The sequence below is a fragment of the Bombyx mori genome, chromosome 25 (assembly GCF_030269925.1).
Source record: "Bombyx mori chromosome 25, ASM3026992v2".
NCBI classification, from domain to species: domain Eukaryota; kingdom Metazoa; phylum Arthropoda; class Insecta; order Lepidoptera; family Bombycidae; genus Bombyx; species Bombyx mori.
The window spans coordinates 9684561-9702987 of record NC_085131.1 but is presented as its reverse complement, the minus strand read 5'-3'; the positions used below and the strand labels follow the sequence as shown (position 1 = coordinate 9702987).

Here is an 18427-nt window from a genome sequence, read left to right as displayed (position 1 = left end):
ATTAGAGAACTTTTTTTATGGTACTCACAAAAGACATAGTTAAATAAATATTTAAAAAATGAGGTTATTTATAATGTTATTAGTTTATTTTGTATTTTAATTGTGTATTTGACTATAGAACTCTGACTTACTATGCATTTTTAGACTAACCTTTATCTAATGTTTTTTATATTTACATCTACATTTATTTTGATTTTCTATTTAAGCTTTAATCAGATGAATCGTTCATTAATGGTTGATTGGCTGATTATGTGAATTTAAATATTTTTATCATTACTTTTTGCCTTACTAACATTATAGTGAATGGAAATAAATTAATGGAGTAAAATGAGTGAAGCTTTGATCGTTCAAGAAGAACTTTGATAATTATTTTATTAGTTATGTGCGTACCAAATATTATATGTGACATATTGATACACTACAGTTCATTTACATTTACAATCAGTAATCATGGCGGAAATTTGATTAGTCAGAGATGTTCATGAATGTAATGACTGAGATAGCTAATTTATATACATTATTTAAAGCAATACAGTTATGAGTATTATTAAATGTAAAACTAAAATAAAACATTATAATATAATGGTTATGCTTTTTTGGATTGGATTTTACACAAACTACTTTGACAATGTGTTCATTGGGTATACAAGCAAGCGGCATTGTTTACGGAAGCATCACAAATCTTCATGCAAACACACACATACTCGTGCATTCTAATTACATTACATTACTTTATTTCTTCAATAATTGGTTAGTTTTCATTACTTTTTGCAATAAGTTAAGTCAAACAAAGCTAAGCATTATCATTGAGTTGCTCTACCTTCTGTCGGCAGCTTTGTTTGACCACAATTATTTTCTGTATGTGACAGTAACGTTGTCTTGGACTTCTCTAGCGGCTTTCGGACCTTGAGAGGTGATTCAGTTGGCTTTTTGTCACTCCTCTCTGGCTCGCTTTCAACACCCAGTTTACTTAGGGCGACTAGGTTGGCTACATCGAGGAATACATTTCAAATAAATTAAAATTGGAACAGTGATTAACTTTTAGCTCCGAGAATCATTGATGGTTAGGTTAAATGATTGATACAGACTTGCCCGATTGAAGCATTTGTATTATACAGATTATAAAATTTTATAATTTTGTACTTTTAAGCAACAGGTATCGATTAAGTTTTATCAGACAATGATTATATAAAATTTAGTACCAAAATATTTTTAAAAAAATGTGAAGATACATGATGCGAGCAAATGACCTTTCAATTCAGATTTTGACTATTCATTAATAAAACTAATACTGGGTGTGATTCTTTGTCACACTACAGTTTATATGAATCTAATCTATTTGATTCAGTTCAGCCTTGATAATAATCACGTGTTAGTCTTTGTTAGGACTAACTAGGTCATCACTTTATCTCAAAACGGATAGTCTAGTTTTATGTCAAACATCTACCTACATTATGACTACAACACCTACACCTTCATGCATCTAACCATTAACCATCAATGACTTAACATGATACAGTGAAGAAAAAACACAATAATATTAAAAATAATAATAAGCTTTGCATGCATACAATCAGCCATTTTAGACTGCATAGCTTGAATAAGCAGTGATTTTAAGTTATACCAATATTTTATTACCAAGGAAATGTAAACGATCCTTAGCCATTCCAAGGTTTGTTTTCATCTTGTCGTGTAGTTTTTGAGCTCTTTGCCAAGCGTCTCCTCTACCTCCCCAGCAGTCGACAGCGATACCTCGCTCCAATTCAAAAATCCCTTTCTTGTACAGTTCTATTGCTAGCTCCTTTTGGCCTGTTTTTATACAATATTAATTTTGTTAACTAAGTTCAAATAGCTTATGTGTGTGTTTATATAAAACTAAGAAGCCATTCAATTTATGAGTCAGAGTTACAATGTTTTGTTTATATTTATATCCAACACAAGCAGTGTATATTATATCATAACCAACAGTTAAGTTTTCAAAACAAACATTTATAGAATCTTGGCTGTTATCCAACTCACAAAAAGAAAAAGTGCACCCTTTTCAGGACTGAATCATTACTCTATAATTACATAGCAAATGAGTCATTACACCCCAAGAACTAACAACATACTATTGACATGCAAACTTGCCTTCGTTTTCCTCATCAATCTTCAAAGCTTTCGATATGTATTCAAAAGCTTTGCGATGATGATGCTTCTGCTTGGCCAGCAGTGGATCGCCTGGTCCGACGTGATGAGACATATCTTCTTGAGCTATCTCTGTGGACACTATACCGTCTTTCACTACAACTTCTAAGTTGCACTCGCCGATCTTACGAGGCTTTTTCATGAACCGATGCGAAGCCGTATATAAGTATTTGAATATCAAAAATAGTTGGTATAAAATTGATCGTAAAATATTGAATAAAATAATTATGGGAAAAGAAACAACATAAAGGTTTCGTTTGTGAACAGAAGGTTGCGAAGCATTTCGCAACGTTGACCCCTTAGCTAGGTCTGCATCTCCTTTCTTTGACTTGCGGTTTGGGGACCTGGTATTTTTCCTCGATAATCGGCCACCATTTGAATCGTCTCCTGACACCATCAAGAATGCTGACCCCCTGACTTCTCTAACACGAAACCTCCATACACTTTTCCAAACAAAGAAACGCACGTTTATTTTACCCGTTGTCCGTAAACACGGCAGGATTCGCGACTCGTGAAAGCTTTATGTTGAAGTTTATTTTATTCAATTTTTTTGACAAAATTTGACGTTTGTATGTCTTTAATTGCAAAAGCAGAGGGAATTGAGCCCATAAAGTTAAAAAAAAAAACAATCAGCAAAAGCTCTTTTTTTTTTGACGAAGAGAAATCAATTGCTGATTACGACTTTTCTTTGATACTTTAATTATAATAGTATCTCTAAATGTAGTTAATATTATAATTTATAATCACGTTTCAGATTTTAAAACCTTTCCGAGATACTGATAATAAGTGGTTTTAAATCATTATCTTCGAATCTCTACTGGATATATAACACTGGTTTTATGTATTTAGTTAGAAAATTTATTACGTACATAGATGCGGGATCGAGTCGCTCCACTCGGTACGAATCCACTGGGTCTTATATCTCTTACGCCATGACGACTTCAATGTTCCTTTAAATTTGTTTATTCCTTGAATTTTCCCTCCATGGTTTTGTATATAATAACAACAAATACAGGTATAGAAGTCTTACCATTTTCTTGAACAGAAAAAACTTATTTTATATTCGAAATACCGATTCAAAAATGAACATCGAATATAAAATCGAAATTTTCTGTTAGTGATGCCATCATTAGCTATTAAATATAAAGCAAGTAGTGTTAAATGTTTTATCTATCCCAATCAGTACAATCTGTTTATGGAGGAAATTATACAGAACAGATATGAATAGAACAGGCTAAGATACTCTTGCCTTTCCTAATAAGGAAAAATTGTACCAAAAAAAATGTCTATGGAGGGAACAGACTAGGCTGTATGGGCTTAGATCCCCTTACCTTTCCTAATAAGGAAAAATTGTAACAAAAAAATGTCTATGGAGGCTCCCTAAATCTGTCATAGAAATACTTTGAAAGGCTAGGTATATTAACCTCGATGTGGTGATTAAAAATTACTTTCTATGTTAAAAACGTAAGTACTTGTGACTACTAAATGATTATATTCCTTTTTTCTAATACAGTGGAGCAAAGAGTTGAGAAAAGTAATGTAAAGTGACAAGTGAAATTATTTGTAGAAATTTGTACCTATAAAATACTTTTTTTAGTTAAATAATAAAATGGCAGAAGATAAAACTATCAATATAGCAATAGCGGAGGATGAGGACTTCGTGGATCCATGGACTGTTACTGGAAAGTCAGACACCGGCATTGATTATGACAAACTAATAAGTACGTATTCTATGTTAAAAAGATATACTTCGAAATGCTTATTAATTTACTGGTGATGTGTCAATTAATTCTTCAAAAGGTGGCTCACGAATGGAGTGGCTTTTAACAAAAATTAAATACTTAAATCTCTTTCTTGCGTGAATATCTTTTTTTTGCGTGAGGGTAGTCTTATACCGGCCACTCACATGCGCGCAAATATTCGTACATTGTACGAATGATTGCTCGCATGTGAAGAAGGGCCGTCAAACATTTATTCGCAAACTTAGCGGCTGTGCAAATGGGTTCAGTACTCAATTTGCGAACCCGGTTGCGCTTCCTCCTACACTTGTTTACGAATGTCTCACGAATTTCTCCTCCTTTTAAATTCGTCAATAGAACATTGAAGAGAAAGAGTTTTGAAGTCTTTCCCAGACATCATTAACAGCCATGCTGTTTTTATGGGTTTTCTTTTGATGAAGATACGCTACACAGTAGACGTCACAATCTATGAAAATGGCGAAACGTCTGTTGCCTTCGCAATCCTGGGCGCAACTCGTCACACGAATGTGTGGGAGACTACGCGAAGGATAGCGGTTCGCGCGCTTTGATGTCTGTTAAAAAACCGACACAGCTTGGAAAACCATGAATGCAGCGAAAACTTTGCATAATCATTCGCAAATGTCGTCCTACACTTGTGGGTTTGCGTATTCGTGCGCATGTGAGTGACCGGTGTTAAAATATAAATATATTTTACCTATGGCAACTCCTTCAATATTAACATTGTAGCTTAATCATGCTAATTTCTTTTTATTTTATCCCACCATTAAAATACCCTTAAATTTATAATAAGTATGTAAAAATGAAATGTTTTTTTCTATAGATATTTCATTAATGTCCTTGAGAGCACGAGTAGCTGGGCCTAAAATGGCCCATGTCCTTTTGGGTACATTGAAAGGTCGATTTATATAAGTGTTATGTTTGAAATAAATGTTAGTGTGCCACTGGCCGTCTTGAGTATCACTTGTCCCCATACGCGCTACACAACATTGGCGACGAGGTACCCACACTAAAAAAATATAAAAAATGTCTTTCGGAAATTTAAGTAATTTCGACCATAATACGCAAACTTGGAAGACTTGGAGATGCAGACTCACACAGTGGTTCATTGCGAACGATATTAACGCAGTGAAAGATCCAGCAGGAGTCAAAAGACGGGCCATATTGCTTAGCACACTCAGTGAATCTACCTACAAACTGGCAGCTGATCTCGTGTTGCCTAAAGAAGTTGAAGAGTACCACATGAAGATATAGTCAGTGCTTTGGACAACCATTTCACTCCAAAATCAGTGGGTTTTGGCGAGCGTCATCACTACCTACACTTGCGGGTTTGCGTATTCGTGCGAATGTGAATAACTGGTATAAGTGTCAATACAAAAAATTTGTGATCTAAGATTTATTTTAATTTAAATATAATACAGCTTATAAAGTTATTATTTATTGATACCAGGTTAATCACTGACCTCTAATACTCTCATTTCAACAATTATTTCTCCTCTGAACTCACTCAAACTAAAATCTTAATTATCATCACCATGGATATTTACTCCAAACTATTTGCACAACTGGAAGACTTGTCTACAACACTGAACTTAAGAATCATTGAAGAATGCAGCTACCACAGATCTCTCACATAAAACCATAGCGAGTTTATCCTGTGAGTTTGCAAATCGAGTTGCTTACTTTGGGCCTGGACAGACACGAAATGATGTCTCGTCGGAAAGTACTGTTGCTTAATGGGGTCAACAATAATAAAGACCCTTCAGCTACTGTTTTGGATATTTTAAAAGGTCCCATGAAATTGAGTCATATTATTTTAACTGACATAGTAACTTGTCGTCATCATGGAGCTAATAAAAGCAAGCCTCGTCCAATTTTAATAAGGTTCAAATGCCATAGCCATCCAAGTATAGTTTGGAAGAATAAGGTGTTGCTGAAGGGTTCTGGTTTGACGTTTTCTGAATTCTTGACTAAGTCCCGTCATGATGCGTTTCTGGGTGCTCGCAAACACTTTGGCCTTAAGCAGTGCTGGACATCAGAAGGCAAGATAGTAATCCAGCTGTCTGATAAAACACGTCGGAAGATAGAGACTGTCGCTGAGCTCCGTCTGTTGATAAATCAGTACCCTGTAGCACCAGTGCCTAGTGATGAGTCAGCTGAAGCCGTGAAAACCACAAAGTCGCAGGTCAAGAATACGTCGGACAAGAGGATCCGTAAACCGCCTAAATAATAATGTTTCACTTTATTTATTTTATGGAAAGTATAGCATAATATTTATTTTTAATTATTTTACTTCCTTAAAATTCTTTGATGTATTCCATACTCATTTTTATGTCTATCTTTTTGTTTTACTTTATTTCTTAGTTTGGCCTTTGTTAATTTTGATACATAAATTAATATAGTTTGTGTTTGTTGGTTAAACTTAGTTATGTATAGCCATGTACTTCAACCACTGAAGTAGGAAACCTATGGAAATGAAACGTCATCAAAAAATGCGTGCCACTGTGACGTCATCTGGCCGCAAAACATGGCGGATTTAGTGCTGCCCAGAAGATTTTAATGTTATTAGGTTTTATCGATAAACGTTCTTGGTTCATTTTATTTTAATTGTTGAGTATTAATTATTTGTAGAATTTATACTTTAATGGGAAGTAAGTAGGTATATTGTTATGTGCATATATGATTTGATTTAGATGTGTGAAATCTAAGACAAGTTCGTCATTCAAATTTGCCAAGTAAACGATATGACGATTTTTAAAAGTTGCTACACTGATTTTATTATTATATAAAGTTGTCTCGTTGATTATTAACCTCTATTACAATCTATTTTAATTGTGTTGCTGACTCTAAAGTCTGTAACACACTACTGCAACGCACCTCAAGGTAGGTGCGCCGCACCATTTGAATCACTCTCACTTGAAAGTGATTCAGGGACCGCGTGATAAAAAAAAAACCTTCAGAACATTTATTTAATTACAAACTTCATTCCTTGTGACTCCCTCTTTGAAATCACTTAATTACTACAAATTTAACCAATTTACAATAGTTTTTTACTCGCTACGGAATAAAACTATTTTATTTATACTTATAGTTCTGAAGAGAGATTTTGTCAGTAACCTTTTTCCCGAAATATCTAAACAGAATGTCTAAATATGTTTTGATGACACATTTTATTAAGAGGTATTTATGATTAGTGTCAAGATCAATAGATTCCAACCGAAAAATAGTGTCCCGATTTTTCGGATGAGTGCTCCATAATGAATTTAAATATATATATAGATAATAGTTTTAGGGCATCGACTTTCTTGACACCCTATAAAATATGTTTTAATTATTATTTTTGTATGTTTTAAGCGGGGTAGTATGATAAAATAAGAAATTTTATATAAGCAATCATATTAAATGTATATCAAAGTCAATAAATAATGTACAACCCAAAACAGACGGCTGAACTGACAATGACATTTGGTGCGCCATGCTTAGCACATTTTCGGCCACATTAGATATTTACGTATATTCATGTTTCATTTTATGTACGCACTGAAATACTGTTTATTGTTTTCCTGCGAGTTACAGTGCTGGGTAAGAACGAGATAGATATATGTTTATATGTGTGCCTTCAAAATGGGTGCTATTTATATATGCAATTGTACGTATAGAACAATATGTCGTGTCCCTACTATGTAGGTCTATCTATCTATCTATCTCTTAGGTTTATGGCGCACAGTGGGTCGATTCTATGATTTTAGTGACTTAGGGACCAACTTTGTTTTTTTATAAATTTTTTTATGTAGATAGATAGAGCTCGTTAATCTCAATAATAATTGTTTTGGGCAAAAATTACAAAAACTTTATCATTTTTCTGACCAAACTGGTCAGAAAAATGTGTTTTGTGATTTTTTTGTATGGAGCGGGTCACATTAAATTAAATTCCTGCTAAGTACCGCGAGGTCCCGCTTTGAAACTTTATTTTCCTTATACCTTGTCTAGTCTACTATCATTTGATGCTATGAACATGTGCATAAAGTTGCAACTCTGCCAAATAAATGGATCGAAAAAAATTAATAAATACATAGAATAAAAACCTTTATATTTTTTTTCGTAAGTGCTTTTAAGTTAAATTTGATAAGGATTAGTAAGTAAAAGCACGTAATGATACCCATAATTACATAATACCTAACAACAATACATTTAGTAGGTCTCTAATGAAGCAATCTCTCTAAATATTATATATTTTGTTTCACCTTTCGATCTTTGGGTCAGAAGACGAAAGAAGATTTTGTAAAATATCCTCATTAGTCGACGTCCTACTTCTCATTCTTGAATAACAACTCTCTGTATATTTCCGAAAATCTTTATTGGGAGCTTCCGCTGCCTCTTCCGAGAGTTTACATAGGTAAACTTTGGTGCCATTCGTATAGACGAATGGCACCAAAGTTCTTCATTATTGTATATCACTGCCATGTGCCAACAATTTATGAATACTGGAAGGTATATAATATAATACCAGGGATATAAATTAACATACAATACTGCAGTATATCTAAAAATTCGGAAAAATTGGAAACGCGCTCTCCAGATGCAACAGAGTGAAGAATCACGTGAAACCTCTCTATTAAATCTTTACGTATTCCTTTATGCGGGCTGTTTCTTCTGCATCCCTGAAAAATCTTCTGGCAGTATTGCCATCATTAGTTGTTCTTACTCCTTGCTTGACAACATCTATAAGTAAACCGCATTCCTTTTTAAACGCTTGCTGTATAGCACTTTTTCTGGTTGTTATTTTTTCTTTGTCATCGCCCCTTGCAACTCCATTTCTTGAAGTCCAAACGATAAGACGTAAACAAAAAAAGTGTCTTTTTAAAATTATCTCACAGGAAACTACATACGATGAAAAAATTGTGAAGTAATAAAATTATATTTACCGATATGAAGTAAGCACTCCATGCATCTTATCCAGGTATGTAAAGATGGCATTCCATACTGGAATATTTCTTCATTATGTTCTCTTTGATAAGCAAGTCACTCCAAAAAACTCTGACGGTTTTGCTTTGCAAATATCACAGACAGCAGAAAATGTTTCTGACAAATATGAGGTTATTTTGCCGTCTATCATCATCATATGCAATTGATGCTTAACTTCAACTTGTTTGATTTTTGATGGCTGAAGTCTTTCTATTTCTTCTGTTATGCTAGCTTTTATAATTGTCACTGTTGACTGCGTTTCTTTTGTAAATTTAAACATTATTGGACGGCAATAAAAAGTTGATGAGGGTAGGTCGTTTTCCCAAACAATTGTTCCATCAAATTTCTGAAGCCTTATAGGAACTAAACTGACCATGAAAATAGATGAATCATCAAACTCTGTTTCAGTTTTTTGTTTATAATTACTTTGACCTGGGGCTCTATCAAAGCCTATTTGCTTATAAACAGTAGCTCTCTTGCAGAGTTCAAATCCGAAGTAATCACATCTAAAAGCCTATATAGCGCCAAGTTTAGCAATGCTTGCATTTTAATAGCAGCTCCTTCTTCAGTAATAATTATCTCGTCTTTCCCTGGATAACATTTGGTCTTTTCTTGCTTAATTTTATATTAAGAAGGGTATAAACCAGACCCATTTTCACTTGCTGCTTCTCTTAGGTTTATATACTGCCACATAATTTAAGTGAAACTAATATTGCCTCATCGGGAGAATATGTACTACTTTTCACTTTACTTGTAATTAAATACTCCTTAACTTTTTCTAGATCTTCGGGGTGATTTGACAAGTGGTTCATTATTTCTCCTACATCTTCATTTCTAGTGTTTCTCAAACTAGCAATTGTAGTAGCTTTCATTTCATCCGGGGATAACGAAAGCGATTGGTAAATTTGTTCAATGCATCTTCGTTTTTGCCTGGATCCCAATTCTTCAAAAGGTTTTCGAGGTGCAAAAATAGATGTCAAGGCTTCTGTAGTACATTTGAGGGTGGTACATTTTCAACATCTTCAGTATTAGAAATCTGGAGCCTTTCATGTGCAGTGTTGATAGCTTCAGGTATCATTCCTTCGGGCCAGTTTATTGCACATTCTAACCAATCACATTTTTTTCTTATAAACTGTGCTAACATGCGACTACTTCGTTTCCATATTGCACTTATATTTGAACAAAATTGCGTACAGAATTTTTAGAGCTCAACATTTTTCTCTTCGGTCACGTTTATTTGATTTTGTAGGAATTGAAAGAGTTTTTTATTATCAGACAGCGACTGTAGTTGCTCTCTTAAAATCTTAATTCTAAATTGTTAACAAAATTATCAATTATAACGGAAACAGCAAGATCACAACGACAATCACGAGATGTTAGTAGTAGTACGAATCAACGAACACTAGTTAGTATATAATAAGCATGGTCACTTTATACTTCCAGTGACAAACATATGTTTACTATATTTTCTACTACCCAGTAATGGCTGCTTAAATAATTATCCTCATTAAATAATGTTAACTATCCTAATAATTAGAGAGATTGCTTAATTAGAGACCTACTAAATGTATTGTTGTTAGGTATTATGTAATTATGGGTATCATTACGTGCTTTTACTTACTAATCCATATCAAATTTAACTTAAAAGCACTTACGAAAAAAAAATATAAAGGTTTTTATTCTATGTATTTATTAATTTTTTTCGATCCATTTATTTGGCAGAGTTGCAACTTTATGCACATGTTCATAGCATCAAATGATAGTAGACTAGACAAGGTATAAGGAAAATAAAGTTTCAAAGCGGGACCTCGCGGTACTTAGCAGGAATTTAATTTAATGTGACCCGCTCCATACAAAAAAATCACAAAACACATTTTTCTGACCAAACTATAAAGTTTTTGTAATTTTTGCCCAAAACAATTATTATTGAGATTAACGAGCTCTATCTATCTACATAAAAAAATTTATAAAAAAACAAAGTTGGTCCCTAAGTCACTAAAATCACAGTATCGACCCACTGTGTGGCGTTTCCATTTATATTTCGCCAATGTCAAGTGTATTTAATACTCTGCTTTCTATAGCGGGCTTCGTGAACGAGCAAGGTCACAGATATTCACTAAGAATTAAGTGAGTAGCTAAGAATGTTTGATGACAGGATCTCTGTTGATTTACCTAAAACAATATCCATACAATATACATACAACATATATATACAGGGGTTAGTTCGATAACAGACAGACAAACTACAGCTTAATATTATTATGGTTAATGAATGAACTAAGAATATAAACGAAAGGGGAGTTGACAAGGGAAAGAAGAGATTTGAGATCAATGGGGCGAGGAATATCAGGAGGAAGGAGATCATAGAGGGAGGAAGATAGACGAGGACAACTGAAAAAAAAAAACTGTAGGTCTATGATTTCAACATAAAAACATTGATATGACTTTGACAAGTTTGACACATGATAAAATTGACAAAAAAATTTTTTGGTCAATTTTATCATTCTTAAGGTTAATTTGTTTGTTACTAACCAAAATTAACTGCAGGAAAGCTAAGGTCTAAACATTTGGAGGTTATTTTTTTTAGTTTTTGCGGGATCCGTTCTTGCGGATCATGAGATGTAAAACGTGGGGCAACTTTTTCCTGCAATGACAATGAGCCGAGATGACCCGAGAAGATAAGAGACCGAATTATTGCTATCTTTCTCACTCTTGGTGGCGAAGGAGGGGAGCGCGCGACAATTTTCTAGTGAAGAAAAGCTGAGGCAGAAGATTACAGAAGCCGAACGCGTTATAAAAGAGAACAAGATAGCTTTTAGCCGACATACCCGATCCTGTAGACCGAATGGTAAACAGTCGACGTCGCCCTAAACATGTCACTTACTGATCCTCACGATCCATTAACGGTGCTTTGAGGTACCACAAGCATCGGTCATCGTCCTCGTCGAACCCGTCGCTTACGACGAAGGGCTCGACGAGTGAATTAAGCCATAGACACAGCCCACTGAGTTTCTCGCCGGATCTTCTCAGTGGGTCGCGTTTCCGATCCCTTGGTAGATTCTGCGAAGTACCGCTCTTGCTAGGGCCAGTGCTAGCAACACAGCCGGATTCAGCCCCGTGAGCCACCTGCACGTCAAGGAGAAGCTGATATAGCCTCTCAAGGCTATCAGCATTTCGTATTCGTATGTCGTATCACTCTTGTCAGAGCGGTCGTGCTCGTCGTCCAGCATCGTTGCTGTGGGAAGATGTTATGTGCCTCACGAGCAATCGCCACTCCTGCCGGTTTGTGGTGAGCCTGGTACACTCATGCAAACAGCCGCTAACTGCCGACTTGATCTGGTCGGTCCATCGCATGGGCAACCTTCCACGCGGTCTGGTGCCTTCTACTTTGCCCTGAACGACAAGGCGCTCTATGGAGTCATTTCCTCGCCGGGAGATATGTCCAAAAAATGATAGTAAGCATTCATGCACGAGTGCTGAAAGACGCTGGTTAATGCCGAGTTCTCGGTATTAAGCAGCATAATATTAATCAGCATAGGTAGGATAAAAGAAAATTTTGCCGATTAAAAGACAACTTCTTACGCAGTGTAGAAGGTGTATTGCCGCTGGAGGTGGTAACTTTGAAAACTTTTTGTAAAATTTAAAAATAAATTTTGACATTATCATCTGTGTTTTAACCACTTCTTAATTGAAACTTTTTTTAAACAACTTCGATGTGTTTTGTTAATTTCTAGCATTCTCTATCGTTAATTAACTTTACGAATGATAAAATTGTCATAATTTTTTTTTTTTGTAAGACCAAAAAAATTTAAGAATTTTCCACCTCGCTGTCTTTGAAGGCCAATTTTAGACAAAGTAGCCCGTTAAGCACTATTTTTTTTATTGATTATGAAAGCTGAAAGTCGCGCATTTTTTAAAGTCACTTAGAAACTATTTAATCATCTGTTTAGATTTTTAATTTAAAGTTGAAAATGTAAATCTTATTCACCGACCGTAATTTTTTTATTTTTTAAGTTGGCCAGGTCGTAAATTCTCGAAAAATTAGAAAAAAATTCATAACTCGAAAACTATCAAAAATCGCGGAACATACATGGGGGTGATTCGGATACCCCACGACACAAGGGGTCCAAATTTTTTTTTGGACGTCAATGTTCCGGCCACCCTTTATATAAAAATGAATTGCTGTTCGTTAGTCTCGCTAAAACTCGAGAACGGCTGGACCGATTTGGCTAATTTTGGTCTTGAATTTGTGGAGGTTCAGAAACGGTTTAAAAGGTTAGATAAATATGAAAATGTTCGGTTTTAAATAAAAATAACAATTTTGTTTTTCCTTCGATGTGTCCCCCGTCGGACGGATTCCTTTTGTTTGTTTTGAGTTTATTTTATACATTATCGATTGAGGTACTACGAAGTCTGCCGGGTCAGCTAGTAAACTTTAAAATTAATATTGTTGCAGAAAGGTTTGGCAGTCAGAAAATTGATGATGAACTTATACAGCGATTTGAAAAAGTAATAGGAAGGAAAGGTAAATTTTAAAAGAAATATTTTGATTAAAATTTTGTATCAATTTAAAACTATTCACATTCTGATGTATTTATAAATATAAGCTTATGAGATTAATACTTGTAAAGATGCACATTCTGATCTGCGATTAAATAAAAATGTAAAAAATAATTATTTTTAAGCTCATCATCTGCTGAGACGTGGAATATTCTTTTCACATAGAGACCTAAATGTAATACTTAATTTACATGAAGCGGGAAAGAAATTTTACTTGTACACTGGAAGAGGGCCATCATCAGACAGTATGCATCTCGGACATATGATCCCTTTTATGTTTACTAAGTTAGTATTTTTTTAATTATTCAAGGTAATCAAAGAGTGAAAATTTACTATACAATGGAATGTTATTCCTTTCTGGAAATAAAACCATTAGTGAAGAATTGCAATTGCAATAAATAATAAAAACTTATGGAGCGTTGCTTATCAATGCCTGTCATCATTCATCACTTGATTGAGTACACAGGGTGTTTTACCCCATCATAGACATTTCAAATATACTTCAAAGACTTAAGACATTTTACTGTGTGTATTTAATTATTTTTCAAATGATTTAATGTTTGTAATGAATGTCTGGTGTTACTGGTCTATGCTTTAATAATAGTAATACATTTTTAGATGGTTACAAGATGTTTTCAATGTACCTCTAATTATTCAACTGACAGATGATGAGAAGGTACTGTGGAGAGATATAAAAGTTGAAGATGCAAGGAAAATGGCTTATAATAATGCCAAAGATATTATAGCAATTGGATTTGATCCTTCAAATACATTTATATTTAATGATTTGGATTTTATTGGGTAAGCAGATGGAGATATTTTTTAATCTATCACTTAGTTTATCTTCTTAAAGTTTTTAGTGCTGCTCTATGCTCTCTCTGAGGAATAAATTTGAGCTGTGAATTGCTTATGATTCAAAAGCAGTGATGTAAATTTTCCATTTAGTTACATGTTTTTGGTTCACAGGCAGTGCCCAGCTTTTTACCAGAACATGTTAAGGATACAGAAATGTGTCACATACAACCAAGTAAAGGGCATATTCGGTTTCGGTGATTCTGATGTCATTGGCAAGATTACATTCCCATCGATTGAAGCCGCTCCAGCCTTTTCCACCACTTTTCCATTTATTTTTGAAAATAAAATTGTAAGTAATCATTCTGGTATAGTCATGAATTAATTTTTAGTTTGATTCAATCTTTATAAAATATAGCTGTACCCATCCGCTTCGCGGGGCATTTAAAATTAGCATTACTATTTCTCACCACCACAGAGATTCTCTTCATTAACGCCCCCGCAACTGGTGTAGGGAGTCCAACACTCATATAAATATTAACCTATCCATTAAGAACATGTGTTTTCTACATCGATACCTATTTCAAGTCGATCGGATGCATTGTTCAGTAGTAATAACGGAACATCTGTAAAAACCACTGTAGATTTATATATTAGTATAGAAATTTTTACTGTATATTACCATATATACCGTAATAACCGATTTGAATGAATTTTTTTGTATGCGTTTGGGTGGCGTCCTGGATGGTTTAGATTCACAAATCATCCCGGCAGATGGCGCTGCAGTCGGCAAACTATTTATCTATACTGCAACTAAACGACTGGATCGACTTGAATGAATTTTTGTGTATGCATTCACAGGACAACGTCTGTTGGGTCCGCTAGTTTATATATAGATAAATAGACAAATAAGAAAGCTATTTTCTATATTTATTTATACAATATAAATGTGTACTGTGAACCACTGTGGTTAAATTATTTTATATGATTAAGCAACAAATTTCTAAAACAATATTATGTAAACATTAGAGATAAATAATATTTAAAATATATCATTCCAGGTACATTGTTTGGTTCCGTGCGCGATCGATCAGGATCCATATTTCCGTATGACGCGAGATGTGGCCGTTCGTCTCAAATTGCCCAAACCTTCTCTGATACACTCAACATTCTTGCCGGCTCTTCAAGGCGCCCAGCACAAAATGTCGGCTAGTGATTGTAACGCTTCGATATTCTTGAACGACACTCCGAAGCAAATAAAAAATAAGGTAGGCATTTTTGTCCCGGAGATTTTCATGGTTTTGCTTTAAAAATTAAAAAGCTTTATAAATCAGATGGATGCTATTTTGATGTCACAATCCATATTTCATTGAAAAATGCTAATAAATCACTACTATGATTGCTGACCCGAATAAAAAAAAAATCTAGTAGGTACCACTATTAGCTGTCTAACTTCCTGAAGAAGCTGAAATGGTCCTCGATTTTTCTACCATAAAAAATAGATGTACGTCGTTATGCAGTGGTAACACTGCCCTCTTCAATTTTTTCCTCCTACCTATGCTGATAGCCCTGAGAGGCTATATCAGCGTTACCATAGCTTGTAGGTGAGCTCTCGGTGCTCATATGACATCTGGAGGCTGTATTTTTTTTTAAATAAATTGGTGTATTAATTATTTTGCGACGGACACTGAAACGTGACTAAGATTAACTAATGAATTATACATAGAAAAAGTAAATCATGGGAGGTCAAAATGCAGTATTTTGTTTAAGAATATAATACGAAATATTTGTTGTTACAAAAGGCGTATCGGTTTGTAGGGTGGGGCAGCCGTTGTAACTATACTGAGACCTTAGAACTTATGTCTCAAGGTGGGTGGCGGCATTTACGTTGGACCGTGCGTCATTTGATCCCAGTTTTTAGTTATTATTATTATTATTATTATATACAAAGTTTGTATTCTCGAATTTTTATGAGTTTCGATAAATACTGAAAACCATGGTCCTAAGCCAAGTGGAGTTCATTTTATGTTTTAATTTTGTCTGATGTTTCGTCTTGCAGAAACTTCGAACAATTCGGCACGTATTTAAAATTGTGGCTTTTTCCATGTTAAATAATAAAAAGTATATTTTTAGTTTATTATTACTATTCTGCTATGTTTATTTAAAATGTAATTAATTACACAATATTTTTTAAATGGGGTATTAAGAATACAATTTTTTAAATGCAGTACCTATATAACAATAGGTGGCCGCTGATGGCGGTGTCTATGACACAAGCCACTAGTGGTTAGGACTCCAGAGTGAGAAACCTCACAATGCGCACAGTATCGAGGATAACTATTATTATTATTATTATTATTGTCAAATGTACTGAGTCACGTGCTTTTTTACAGATAAACAAATATGCGTTTTCGGGAGGTCAAATCACAGTGGAGGAGCACAGAGAGAAGGGTGGTAACACTGATGTGGATATTTCTTACAAGTATTTAGTTTTCTTCCTTGAAGACGACGACAAACTCGCTGAGGTAATAGATGTTTGTTAATCTTTATTTATTCAGGGATAACGTACCTTAGTCCGCACGAACTGAGCTTAAGCAGCAATGTACAGTTTGCAATACATTACGTGTTACAAAATGTGGACGATGCAATCTATTTAATCGTTGAAGGAATGAAGACTCATTCGAGTGGGACACGATATGACCCGTTTGTCGTTTAAATAACACGGAGATGCAAACGTTGAGAAGTTCTGTTACGAATTTTGTTTGAAAGAACTCGTATTTATAAATTTCCGAACTAATATTTAAAATTTAAATACCCTGATTTTATTAATACGCGTAACTTTAAAAGCACAGTAGCACTGTGACGTTATTTAAGAGATGCAAAACCGAGTCCACTTGATAACTTACCGTAGCTAATAAGATGAGAATAAGAATGACACCCTCTTCGGTTGAGTAAGCGCATATTGGCTAAGCGAAAGCCTTAAAAAAAATTTTTACCAGTGAATCTACTGTCCGTACCGTAGTTGAACCCGTCGCTTGCGACGAAGGACTCGACGAGTAAATTAACCCACAGATATAGCCCACTGAGTTTCTCGCCGGATCTTCTCAGTGGGTCGCGCTTCCGATCCGGCGGTATATTCTGCGAAGCACGGCTCTTGCTAGGGCCAGTGTTAGCAACACTTCCGGTTTGAGCTCCGTGAGCTCACCTACTCGCCCGGTTACGCTGACATAGCCTCTCATGACTATCAGCATAGGCAGGAAAAAAAAATAGGCCAGAGCTCACGGCGCTGTCTAAGAGACTTTGCTAACGTCTGCCCGAGCAAGAGCAGTGCTTCGCTGAATCTACCACCGGATCGGAATCGCGACCCACTAATAACTCACTCTTCTGATTTAGGTATCCGGACTCTGAAAATACCCTATTCGTAAATATAGAGGCTTTAAGATCGATAGATAGATAAATCGATAGATTGTAGATAGTAGTGCTGGTCTAAATTACACGACGTACTCATATCGATCGAAGCGATTATACCGGTGTTCGAATCTCAGGTGGTTTGTAATGGGCGGGGCAGCCGTTACACTATCCAATTGAGACTTGTGCTCATTTTTGAAAAAAGCGTTTGAAATCCAAAAATTTATATTCAAAATTTCTGACTATGTTTAATTTTTTTCATAATTATGTACCTTTTTCGCAGATCAAGAAGTCTTACGAGTCAGGACAGATGTTAACAGGAGAACTTAAGAAGATAGCTATAGACACCATTACAGGATACGTTCAAGATTATCAAGCTCGAAGAGCCAAGGTCACAGATGAGGTCATGCACGAATATTTCAGAATAAGGAAAATCGACGTTTAAAACTATAAGAATAAAGTCGCATTTAAATTATCTGCAAATATGTTCCATTATTTATTTCTTTAAAAAAATCGTAAATCTATTTATAAAAAAATCTGCATGAATAGTGAGTTTTATTTTATAGTAAGATGTAATTTAATCAAGTGAAACGATAGATGATATGAAATTATATCTTAATAAAATTAAAAAATCCGTAAAGTATTGCTTAGATGGATGGACGAGCTCACAGCCTACCTGGTGTTAAGTGGTTACTGGAGCCCATAGACATCTACAACGTAAATGCGCCACCCACCTCGAGATATCAGTTCTAAGGTCT

The 18427-nt window shown here is 34.8% G+C and overlaps 2 protein-coding genes across 5 annotated transcripts in view; one reads left to right on the top strand and one right to left on the bottom strand.

Annotated features, from left to right (window-relative positions):
- Positions 1-2724, bottom strand: part of LOC101740668 (spastin) — a 35358-nt gene extending 32634 nt beyond the window's left edge. For 2 of the 4 annotated variants that reach the window (XM_012689584.4, XM_004921750.5), the window contains exons 1-3: positions 2131-2724; positions 1639-1809; positions 821-988 (exon numbers count right to left, since the gene is read on the bottom strand). In XM_012689584.4, the coding sequence (XP_012545038.1) occupies positions 821-988; positions 1639-1809; positions 2131-2584 (793 nt within the window). In that variant the 5' untranslated portion in view covers positions 2585-2724. The remainder of the gene's footprint in view (positions 1-820; positions 989-1638; positions 1810-2130) is intronic. The other 2 variants (XM_012689589.4, XM_062676175.1) reach the window with 1 other exon arrangement.
- An 812-nt stretch (positions 2725-3536) lies between these two features.
- Positions 3537-18215, top strand: LOC101740812 (tryptophan--tRNA ligase, cytoplasmic). Its single transcript, XM_004921751.5, has 9 exons — positions 3537-3651; positions 3785-3908; positions 13366-13434; positions 13595-13754; positions 14088-14270; positions 14436-14613; positions 15323-15529; positions 16655-16786; positions 17953-18215. The coding sequence occupies exons 2-9, from the start codon at positions 3797-3799 to the stop codon at positions 18112-18114; spliced, it is 1203 nt and encodes a 400-aa protein (XP_004921808.1). The 5' UTR covers positions 3537-3651; positions 3785-3796; the 3' UTR covers positions 18115-18215.
- Positions 18216-18427: the final 212 nt, after the last annotated feature.